This window comes from Myxocyprinus asiaticus, chromosome 26, assembly GCF_019703515.2.
Source record: "Myxocyprinus asiaticus isolate MX2 ecotype Aquarium Trade chromosome 26, UBuf_Myxa_2, whole genome shotgun sequence".
Classification (NCBI taxonomy): domain Eukaryota; kingdom Metazoa; phylum Chordata; class Actinopteri; order Cypriniformes; family Catostomidae; genus Myxocyprinus; species Myxocyprinus asiaticus.
Genome location: NC_059369.1, coordinates 36,900,608 through 36,913,344, shown reverse-complemented (window position 1 = coordinate 36,913,344; position 12,737 = coordinate 36,900,608). Strand labels below are relative to the sequence as shown.

The 12,737-nt window shown below is 35.1% G+C and overlaps 1 protein-coding gene across 1 annotated transcript in view; it reads right to left on the bottom strand.

The window, feature by feature from the left end:
• Positions 1–8,949, bottom strand: part of LOC127416614 (CXADR-like membrane protein) — a 140,942-nt gene extending 131,993 nt beyond the window's left edge. The window contains exon 1 of the mRNA XM_051656049.1: positions 8,170–8,949. Coding sequence (XP_051512009.1) covers positions 8,170–8,200 — 31 coding nt within the window. The 5' untranslated portion in view covers positions 8,201–8,949. The remainder of the gene's footprint in view (positions 1–8,169) is intronic.
• Positions 8,950–12,737: the final 3,788 nt, after the last annotated feature.

The following is a 12,737-nucleotide window of genomic DNA, read 5'->3' as shown; positions in this document are numbered from 1 at the left end:
AAAAGATAACACGACTTACATTTTTGGGTGAACTATTCTTTTAATGGCTGAAAATCTATTGATAAATTGTAAAACTAGTCTTTTCTAGCGTTAATGAATGAATCAACACAAGTAATCATGGTACAACGACAAAGAACACTTGCTATTACAGCTGTCTCTAGCTTCAATTATCAGACAAACCCATCTACATCTCTCTGTCCCCATGCTCCAAGCTCCAACAAAACAGCCTTGGTGGATCATCAACAAAGCTATATCTCTCAAAGTAGATCAGGTTATCTCCTGTGTGTTCTTTCCTTTTATATCCATGATCATTATGTACACTATTCAAAATTTGATAAAACAGTTTTTTTTTTCTTGTTTTTTTTTTTTTTTTCCTACAGCAGATTTTATGTTATCTTTTTAGGCAACCAGATTATATATTTATTTATGTGTCTCTCTGAATAGACAGATCACTGCTTCTCATTGAAAACAGAAATATACCTGCCTCCCTCCCAATAAAGTATAGATCAAACGCTGCTTGAGCTCAGAATAGACAAGCATGCCAGCCTCATCCATGCCTGCATGGTTTCTGCTCCCTTTCTTGAGAGGACGTCAGCAAAGCCCCAGGCTCACACTGAACAAATTCAAGTATACACCCATGATGAAATCACTCCAAACAAAATGATGCAAAAGCTGAATCACTATTCTCATTTGGTCTTTTGGTATGTTTTAAGAAAGTGAATCTACTGTATGTGTGACAGTTGTGTTTTGTATCACCGTAAGACTAAGAAAAACAAACAAAAAAAAAAACTATATCTTAGACACACAGGAGAGATTTCTCTAAAATGGAATTGCACTCACCAATAGCATCATTTACAGTATTTGGAGACCCTGTCTGCATTGTTTTAGCATCCAGTTCACTGAACTTGCAGGCCAGTTCTTTGTGCCCAGTTGTGGAGGATGCAGCAGAGTACTACGATCAGGCATATTATTCTGGGACTGTATAACATCACTTCACCACTGAAATCCAGAATCAGCTCTTTAAAATGCTAAAAATGTGCTTGTGTACACTGCGTCTGGTTATATGCCTCATTATAGTGTTCTTCTTCATCATTTGGTCATCATTTAATGAATTACTGCTGCCATGATTGCTACAAAATGTACACAAACTTTTCTTTAATACAGTTCCATTTACCACCTTTTTCTGCAGGTAGTAATAGCACATCATTAATTGCGAAGTTTGTAAATGGGCTGGAATCTATAAAGAACCTATACAGACATGTTTATGATAAAAAAGAATGAGGATACTTAATTTAAATAATGTGCAGTGCTTTTTCAGCGTATTTTTAACGGCTGATTAAACTGGATTCTGACAGATTAGTGAATAAGATGTAGAGTTTTGCACTGAAATACTATGTTCAAAAGAAGAACAACTGTTTATTGACTTTGTCCCTCACTATTCGTTGGTTGGTTCAATTGTTAATTCTTGTGGTTTTATTATTTATCATCCTGCTAATCTCAGTTCCTCAATGAGGACTCTCATCAAACTGTTTACATTCACTACAAGCAAAGTACTTCCAGGAATAAAGAGAAAAGTAATTGCCCTTGCACCATTGACTTTCATAGTTATTTACCATAGCAAACAATGCTATTCTTTCTCTTGCAAAGAAGCACTGAGGTGGTGATTAGCAAAATCCTCTTGGGTCATGCAATCATGGGAGTCAATTCATAAACCTGGATATGAGGGCTGAGTGAAAGGTGGGGGCCGCGTATGACTAGTAACTTATGTAAGCAAGCTGGTCTTTGCTATGCCAAGATGCATCTGGATTGAATTATTGTCAACCTGGACAATTCATGAACATCTGTCAAAGGTTAGCTGTAAAGGAAAATAGGCAGTTCCTGTTGAGCTGGCTACAAAGTAATCTGGGAGTAATTTAGCCAAGGGAGTCAAAAGAGTCTGAGATTTATAGGCCGGAGAATGACTCAAACGCGGTGTGGTGTTTATTGTGGCTTCCGTTTTTTTTTTTTTTTTTCAGTAAAGGAGTGCATGTTATACTTGTTCACTGTTCTTTTTGTAAAAAATGTTCTTCATATTTAGGGATTTCTTTCAATAATTAATGAAAAAAACTGACACCTACATGAAACACTAAACAATTCTACTGGACCAAACACTAAAATATTCTAGACGTTAACACATAAAAAATATTCTAAAAGCCTAAACACTAAAAGATTCTAAAATCCCAAACAGTAAAATAAATAAATAAAATAAAAATTAATAAACAAATAATTTTAAGATTTATATATTAGCATTTTATAACAAAATTCCATTGAATTAAGTAATTTTTAACAAATTTAATGAAGTAAAAATTATTATTATTAAATTAAATTATTATTACTATTCTTAATGAAAATAATAATAATAATAATAATAATAATAATAATAATAATAATAATTTGTATTTATTTAATTTAGTTTAAAATTTCACTTCAATTTGATGGAATTTTGTTTTGTTTTTTTAATGTAAAAAGCCCACACACTAACAAATTCTAAAAACCCAAACAATTAAAGCCCAAACAGTAAATTAAAATGTTTCTAAAAGCCCAAACATGATTTTTTTTTTTTTTTTTTTTTTTTTTTTTAAAGCAATCCCTGAAAGATTCTAAAAGCACAAACTGTAAACTATTCTAAAAGTTCAGACACCAAAAGATTCTAAAGGTTCAAACACTAAAAGATTTATTGGAGAAAAAAAAAAAAAGAAAAAAAAAAAATCATCCACTAGCATTCTGGCTCTTTTCAAACAGGTTTTCCAAACACTTTCCACGTCTGTCAAACAGATAGACCCGCCACAAACTCACATCATTGGTGGAGCCAGTGTTGCTATGTCAGGCTGGTTGGAATACTCAAACAAACAGAGCAGTGTTTAGATACCACCACAGTGTTTACACTTTTAAATCAACCTGCAATGGCTTATTCTATTTTAATATATATTATTATTTATGTCTCTGCCTATTAAGCTTTCTTTTAACATCTAAAAATGTATACACATTACTGTAAAAAAAAAATAAATAAATAAAAAAACACCTCCCACAGATTTAGGCAAGGCATATTTACAAAAAGAAACAGCACAACATGTTTCTGAAGGCCGAGCGAGCAGAATAACACATCTGGAGAACATTTCAAGCTGTTTATCTGCACTGTGAGTAACTGTGGGGTGACAACGCAGGACACATATTACATTTCAGTGCAGAGTTTAAACTGAGACAATGTCAGATTGGATACAACAGGAGACATGCACACTGAACAACACTGCACCATCTAAATACAGACTAAGAGTCCATAATGTAGAGGCCAGTCATATAATCCAACGTCAAAGAGAATCATCTTCTCAGAGATTAATAGATAGTTCTTGGATGAGATGAGAAGAAAATATAGTGTAGGCTCTAAATAATGTTTTTACAAGCCCTATACATATATAACTGATCTGCATACTAACTTGATGTAAAACCTCAGGAATGTTCATGTCACTACAGAACCAGACACGCAAACCAATTCTGGAAAAGAGTTGTTACGTTTGTTCCCTAACCAAACGTGAGCTTCAGTAAACAAAACAAATAAAAACTCCAAATATCCACATAAAAATATCAGCCTTTTAAGCCCATGAAAATCATTCTGCAACTATCAATTTCAAAACGTTTTCTCATAAATATTTATTGGAAAACATAATCCTCTTATAATGTAATGTACACCATAAGCCATACAGTTTACAAGGAAAATGTATTAAAATGCCAAAGTTGGTCTAAAAATTAATTTCTTTATCCGCTTTCTTCCTTACACAAACACAAAAACAAATGACAACCTTTATAAATAACTTGTGCACTGTATGTGTGTGTGTGTAAAAGTTTGGAAGTGTTTTGCATGCTTATTCATCCTGCACACACCTCCTGTGATTCAGGGACAAAACACATTGAGATGTCATTTTATATTGTAACCACTGGGTCTGCAGTGTCCTGTCATTTTCAAATATGAGATATCTTCTTTCTGCCTGTGGTTATCAGCTAAATATAGCACAGAAGGAGAAAATTAGTTTCTTTAAGCAAGAGTTTGCTGTTTCCGTAACTAATGGCAACCTGCAACGGATCTCCTAAACCGTAGGCCTACCAGATTGGATTCAGGAGCTGTAAGTTGATGGAAAAGCCAAATATCTACTGGTCAAAGTAACTTTGTGGGAGTCTGCGCTGGGTTGGGAGAGTATACTGAATAATCATGTGACACTGTGAAAGTTCTTTATTATGGTTCCATTACATTGCTGACAAGTAAATTACAATCTGTTATTACTGCCCAGAATTCCCATTTAACGTTTTCTATTCAAGTCAGTCTCTGTGAGGGGTTACACTAGAGATTTATAATCCATATGGCTGTGATTTCTGCACAGACTGACTTGGGTTGGTTTGCCCATTGTTAGCTCATTTCCTGATAGCAGTTCACAGCAGCTAATTCTTATGATAAGACTATTAAATATATAATCCTGTGCGGTGCACAACCTAAATAATGTTAGATCTTCAAAAGCATCACATCAAATTAAATGGAAATTACCCCATTACATACTATTGATTCATCATTTGGGATGCTCGATGGACTCTACACAACAAACATACCAGTTAAAATCTTGCTTCTATTCATAGAGTACTGCATCCTCAAAGGAGTATACTTATTATGACAATGCAAGGCTATTTCATTTAACTAATTTTGTGGAAATGCCAGTAGCACCTTCAGAGATCTCAATTCAGTCCTCACAAAGACTAAGTAAACAATCATTTACAACCAAACAACACGTTGAAATGGTCTGAAACTTAATTTAGGCTCAGTCGATGCCTTGCGGTAAAGACAAAAATAACTGAACAACAACAACAACAAATAAGCCTGAACTATAATATCCGGTGATCTTATATTGATAACATGATTAATTGAGGCTTAGTTGTTATAATCTACCCATAACTTCACATTTCATTTAAATAGACAAATATGATTGGAAATATCATTACTGTGAATCAAAAGTTGTAATTATTTTTCAAAATATCACCTGAAGCAAATGCAAAGATATCTGAAGGTTCTACTTCATTCTTAGTAGCGTAGGTAGAAACTTTTCAGTGGGTGGGCCAAGAAAAATATAATGATTGCATGAGATGTGTAGACTTTTTATTTTAATTTTTTTTTATTTTTAATGTTTAGCTAATTGTTTCCAGTGGCGTATTTCAGACATACAGCAATTAAAGGTTGTTCACTTTAAGAATATTAAAAGATTATTCAACATTATTCCTGTTTGATAACATTCAGACATTTTTTTTTTTTCATCTTACATGCGTAACATAAGGAACGTTAGGGGGCCTTGTGGCTTAGAACAGATATTAATTATTAGGCTATATGGGGACTGGGGGATTTAGCCTATATATATATATATATATATATATATATATATATATTTTTTTTTTTTTTTTTTTTTTTTTTCAAATCAAATCACTTTTATTGTCACACAACCGTATACACAAGTGCAATAGTGTGTGAAATTCTTGGGTGCAGTTCCGAGCAACATAGCAGTCGTGACAGTGATGACAGTCACTGTCAGTTAGTGGACAGTAAAACAAAATTGACATTTTAACCATTGAAAGGACCAATTTTTGTAATTTTTTATAGCACAATTTCCTGGTGTGTCTTTGGACGGATGAAAATGATGGATAAAAATGTTGCTATCTCTGCTATGGTTTACTGTCAATAAAATTACGTTTTTTCTCTGATCGTGTCACTGCATCACAACTCTACTCTCAATAAAATGGGGCAGAGCTGCTGTGATGGCGAGGTAAGAGAAAAAAAAAAGCACAAAGGAGTCATGATCCGAGGTAGAGAACATTATTCTGAGCTAAATTATGAAAAAAAAAAAAAAAAAATCCATAGCAATAAATGCACGCATATGAAATTCAGAAATAACAATTTACTGTAGTCATATAGGAAAAAAAGAGTTTAAAGTTTTGAAACCATATTTTATCATCCAAAATAATTTATTTCATAGTATCTTAATTTTGCTGACACGAGCTGCTTTTGATGCAACGAATATCATAAATGCATACAATATTTGTAATTAACAATATTTTAGCTTAAAAAATAAGCTGGTGAGAGTGGATGGAGTTTAGAGTTTTAGGAGTTTTGAGAACATTTTAACATCCAGAGTTTAATTCAGCATTTTATGTCAACTTGATCTGGCTTTGATGAACAAGTTAGAAGTTATTTCAAACTATACTGTAGTCTAATTAATACAATTCATAGCAATCAATTAACATATATGAGATTTGATACAAATGTTTTATTTGATAGAGAAAATAAAGTGGTTGGAGCTGCTGCACGATATGGGATGCCCATCGAATGAACACGCATCTCATCGCAGCATCGGGTATTTACAGTATAAATAGCTTAGTTAAAATTAGTGCAATCTTGTTTTGTTTTTTGAGCTGCTGTTGTTCTATAAGCTTTGATGTTGACATTATCCAGCCCAACAGCCTCTGACTTTAGCGGTACGAGGCCAGCAAGCTTTTGGCCGTCCGTGAAATATGGGCACAAGACAATGACTGGGATGGGCCTGAATGCCAATGGGTGGCACCAGCTCACCCAGGCCGACCTGTGGCTATGCCAGTGTTCATTCTATCTACCAATGTACAACATTTCCTATGCATTTGTAAGGGCACATTTACACACTCTCCCCTTTTCTCTTGCCATCATGCTAATGAGATTACGCCAACTAGCAGCATCCTGTACATGTGTGGGTTACAATTTCACCACTTTAAGCAAAAGCATAGGCCACTCTTTACATTGCAGTGTCTGCATTAAGTTTAGCACATGTAAAAAAGGCTAATTAATTAAAAAAGCTATAAATATTGTACATATTAAGTACACATTCTTCATGTGTATTACGCAGTAGTTACTTATGTTATTAGCTACTGTAAGATGCACAATAATGTAAAGTGTGACCAATCCTTTTAAATTCATAGGGGTCTTATGTAATGAAAACACTAATAAACCAGACTGATAAAATAAGAGTCCCCTTGGTAAGCTTAGCCATAAGCTTAGCCCTTCTCAAAACGCCACGGAGAATGCGTGGGGAATAGAAAAATGGGGGGGGGGGGGGGGGGGGTGCACAATACCCAGGTACTGCACTAAACACACATCGATTTCTTAGTGCATCTACATACGCGCAGAGGACACAAAAGATGGATGCGGGGACAAAGTTTGGCGCAGTGATTATAATAAACGACGGGACAGCCACGCGCGCGCGTTACAAGCACGCGTGCATAGCCGACTGTTGGACAATAGGACTCGGAATGTGACCGTTGGGGGTATGCGTGCTTTCACGCGTCCTCCTGAGGTTTGACCCCAGCACACGCTGACACGCGAGACCCCGTGCCAACCGGACACCAGAGCGGCTCGCGCCACGGGCTCATCTCTGGATGTTTAACATGAGGATCTATTTTTGCCATCCGATGTCACAACAAATTAAGCGATCTGGATTGGGCGACGTGCCCTCTCTTTGTTCCGTTCCGCAAAGAACGTTCAGTTGTGTGCTGTTACATTTAAATTGCCAAACGCAACCATTTGTTTTTCCCAACAGTATATTGGATGAGGCAAACATCATCATTTACATGCAAAAGTCTTCTATTAATAGGCTACCTATAATATATCCGTAAATGCTTATTTAGGGGGGCGCACACCTCCCTTTCCCTCTACCACTGGGGTCTCAGATACAAAAATAAGGTATGAAACCAGTCCATAATAATTCACTCCCTTTAAAGGGTGTAGCTCATCTTAACCCCCAAACCAAAACCATCTGGATTTGATTTACTAAACAGACTCAGATGGGTGGGGGTTTGTTATAAACTCTACTTCGGTCTATTCTGCCAACCTTGGATTGAAATGTGTTATTAAGGAAGACTGCTCGTATTGTAAGCAGAAAACTTATTGAGTATGAAGCAAGGTGAACAACTGATACAGTCCACATGTAACAATCTATGGCACATGATGGTAGAACTTGTGGTTAGATGTCCAAAAAAAAAAAAAAAAAAAAAAAAAAAAGAAACATCAAGTCATACTCCACATACTATCATTTTGACTCACGCTAAAAGGAATAAACAACTAATTTTACTTACAAAGGAATAAGGAGCGGTACGTGTCAGACATCGCGGATCCTGTATGATCTGGAAGTCCTTTAAAATAATGCGAATGGAAACAATGCGCCCTGGTTCCTTCGCTGTTGTTCAGACGGATCCAAGTGTTCAATCGCAAACAGCTGTAGTAGAGCAGAAGTACTTGAGAAGAAATAAGGATCGGATCTATAAGGAGACGAGCACAAGGACAGCATAGCTGAATATGTTGAAAGACGAATCCATCACCAAGGACAGGGACATCATCTCCAGGACCTTTCCATCTGTTTCACCGTCAAAAAAAATCAAAGTTTCCGTTCGTTGTGACGGAGGACGCGCGTGTCAGGTTGCAGTTGCGCGGTGCTCTCTCTCTCTCTCTCTCTCTCTCTCTCTCTCTCTGAGTCTGTTGCAGATGCAGAAGAATGTACAGAGCGCTGTGTGTGGATGCGGAAGGATGGAGATCTCTAGAGTCTGAAGTACACTCGCGCTGTCTGGAAGAGCGCGTGTACGCAGCGCTGAAATGTGTCCCGATGGCACGAGATACAAGGAGCCACAATGTACAATTAGTTATCAACAGTGTTACAATATACAGTATATAAAACATACAGTATAACAAATACTATTGCATATAATACACATAGCCTATATTTTGCTATAGCCTGGTTCAAAACAGGTTTTAAATCTTAGTTTTGATTTTTTTTAAATACTTAATTAATTTGAAATGGTCTTATTTGGACATTTTTTTTCACCTCATAAATAGAAACTTACTGTAATTTGTGTCAACTCTGTCAGACTAAATAAAAAAGCATGCTATTGTAATTTGATCCATCCAACAAGAGTGTAAAGTCTTGAATTATTTAATAATGGTGTTCAGTAAAAGAGTTAAGTGCAAAGAAACATTATTTATTTATTTTTCTGTTTTCACACTATTTGTATTTTTTTATTTCAATTTTAAACATGTACAGTATGCTGGAGCCATTTAGTTAAGGTAAAATTATAGGTAGGCTATGTGCCTACCTATAAAAGTAAATGACCTATTTAATTTATCAGACATTGTCCTAAAAGTACTGAATAATATTAATATCATATGTTTGTATGAGATGGCATAATAGGCTATATACCTTACAGGTAGGCTATGAGCAAATTTAATTGAGTAACCTTTAAGATAATGTTAGTTTAATTAGTTTAATTTTGTTTAAGATTACTCCATTCAATTTTATGGAATTTTGTTATGCAATTAAAATGTGTAAATTCTTAAAAATAGGTTATAAAATAATACAGTATATATTGAGTGTACATTACAGGTAGGTTCTGTTCAAATGCACATTTTATTCTGTTCTAAAACAGCTCTTTTTTTTTTTTTCCTATTTCAGTTATGCCTGGGAAATAATTGCTGAAATGATACTCTTTGATGAACTGAAGCATGTTCCTAAGTCTAAAAAGAATAATGTCATTCTAATACTATTTATAAATATCAAAAGACACAAATGTGCTAATTATGATTAAATTATTCATGAAGGTTCCAAAAATAACGGCACATAATGATTGGACTGGATTCAGTATGTCAAACAAACATTGGTATATGTAGCATCCTTAGATAAAAGATCTCAATTAACAACACAATTAGCACTAGGACCCACACGGTGAGCACCCCCTGCTGGCCTCCCTAATACCTCTCCCATCCATGTACTGGCCAGGCTCAACCCTTCTTAGTTTCAGTGGGCAACCGGTCTTGAGATAAAGGGTGATATGGCTGCTTTTTGTCCAATAAAATGCTCTCTAGAATGAGAATGTTGCTTCCCCTAATACATCCTGCTTTGGGCTATCAAACACATAAATTAAGGCTCATGGTTATGACATGAACTAAAGACTATTGACAGGTCTGGGTGTAATCTAATTACAAAGTAGGCTAATGTTTTAATTTAATCTAATTACTTTTTAGTCAAAAAGTAGGTTAACACATTACATTTTAAATTCCTGAAATCAGATTACTGAATTTCAATTAGTTTAATTCCTTTACATTACTAGGGTTACACACATTAAAAAAATAATATTATTTATGTTAATTTTATGTACATTTTAAACGTGAGTTATGTTCATATATATGTCTATTTGCATTTCTGTGACATTTGAAGGGCGTGCGCCCCTACAAGTCATTGTACTGGAGAAACGTGTGGTGCTGATTGTACGACTGATGTGCAACAATGAACAAGGAGGAAATAGACATTATATTGAATTCGTTGAACGCAAAAGGGATCTAGAAAGTAACTGAAAGGTATAGTAATAATTAGTAATGATCATGTTTTCAATTAAGTAATCGGTAAGGTAATCTAAATACATTTTTATAGTAATAATTAATAACTTTTGGTATGTCTTGCCATAACTTCTTTTTTCTAGAGGAAACACAGCAACACAAGAAAGAGAACTGCTCTCAAGTCATTTCATGGGGTCTTTAACTACTGTGGCACACGTCTAATAGCAGAAAACTTTACTGATGAGAGGAATGACTTCAGCCCCCTTCCTTTACAGGATTTTTTTATTGCCAGTCACAGTGCATGTAGCACATGATAAAAAAAAATGACAGCAAATTGAATCATGCTTTGATCTGTATTCAACCTGATCCTAAGAGAGCCAACTTCCTGCACTACCACACTGCCTTTAAGGCAGTTCAGGCTTGTGATTTATTTATTCTGTTTCTAAGAGATGTGAGATGGAGGGTTTGAGCAAGAACAGGCTGAGTTAAGCAAACAAGCTGAATGAGGAGAAGAACACAGCAGTGTGCATGTCTCAGGACACATAAAAACAACACTGCCATCTTAAAACAACCCTCTGCGTCTGCAAGAGGCCTGAGCCTCCTCATGCTTACATACACACATACTGTAAATACATGCATACATACCTGCACTCACATTCACACATGTGCATTGTGTACGCACACATGTATGAACATGCACAAAAGTTTTCTTCAACCTTGTCTCATAGATCTGCTGAGGATTGTCTTTCATGTGGCCATTATCAGCAGAAAATCGCTAGGAGGATCATCACATATCACAAGGACCTATTTTGGCATCTACATCTGCATCCTTATTTAACATAAATTGAATGGTGGCTATTTTTAAGCTTCTGTCTGGGGGGACTTGTTTTTGGAAAGGATCTATTATGCTCTTTATAGGAAATTGTTTTCCATCTTCCATCAGTAATCACATAGCTTCTTAAGAAGAAAGCACTCTGTGTGATGCTCATAAGTTATCTTTTGTCATTGATTAAGCATTATGGAAGAAGAAGCCCAGTTCTCTCCTTCCTTCCATAAAGAACTCCAGACATTTTGCTCTTATGATACAACCAAGAATACACTTTCACTACCAAATAAAGAAATATTTGTTCTTTAGTAACTTTGAAACTAGTAACACATTGATATTTTTGATTGTATAGGGGTCATACCTTTACATTTTATAAATGTATTTGTTCCGGTTCCAAATGTTTTCCCTTTTATTTTTGATTTTTTGCCAGAAAAGTCCAACCTCTTTCTAACCCTGAGAACTAAACCACCTTTAAGGCTTCTACAGAAATGACTGATTTGCATGTAACATGAATAACAGAGATTTGCTGCGCTCACACACAAGATACGTGTTTGCTGCAGAGTCCAAAACAGTTTTTAACCTCACCATCCTTTAATAACAACCTATTTGCAAATCCTGCATTACATTGTGATGGGGTAATCTGAGCTGAAATATGTCACAAAAACTGTTAACGTCAGACTGAAATCAATAGAAAGAGGTTAAAAGGAATTGTTGCAAAATATAGATGTTATATAATTTTATACTTGCCTTTTAAATATGGCTTTCTAAGTGTGGAATTAACTATCATCTTGAATATGACGACTTTGCATTAACAGTAAGTTGTATCTTCAGAATTTATGTTTTTTACATTTTTAATTATTATTATATTGTTTCTTTGAGTAATACAATCAAGTTTCAGAAATGATAAATGATACACTAAGTTGTCAAAATCAATTGCATTATCACTTGACATAAAGTTGGTGCTCAATACCAGGCATATCATAATGTCTTAAAACCCAGCTGGTCTCAAATCATTACTCTAGAACACATATGAACAACTCAAGAACTGCTAGAAACCAATAACTCTTGGGTCATTACTGTTATGCCCAGAGGAAAATTCATCCAAGTCCAAAGAAGAAACAGAAAAACAATGAAAATAGTGCTGGTCACTTGTCTGAAAATGGAGGGCATCTATAAATGGTAGCTGATTTGAGGACGTTGAAGGTGTTGGTGGATTGGCTTTTGAACTTGATGTAGCATATGAATGCAGATGTTCATACAGACTGTTGATATTTTTATTGCAGATCTTGAAAACTCATTGGGGTGGAGAAAGCTCTTAACAACTGATTGGTTTGCAATACAATGTGCCACATTTTAGCACTGAACAGTGACTGTAGCCTTCTGTCTTACAACCCCAATTCCAAAAAAGTTGGGACAGTATGAAAATGCTAATAAAAACAAAAAGAAGTGATTTTTAAATTATATTCAGCCTTTGCTATATTGAAAGCACTACAA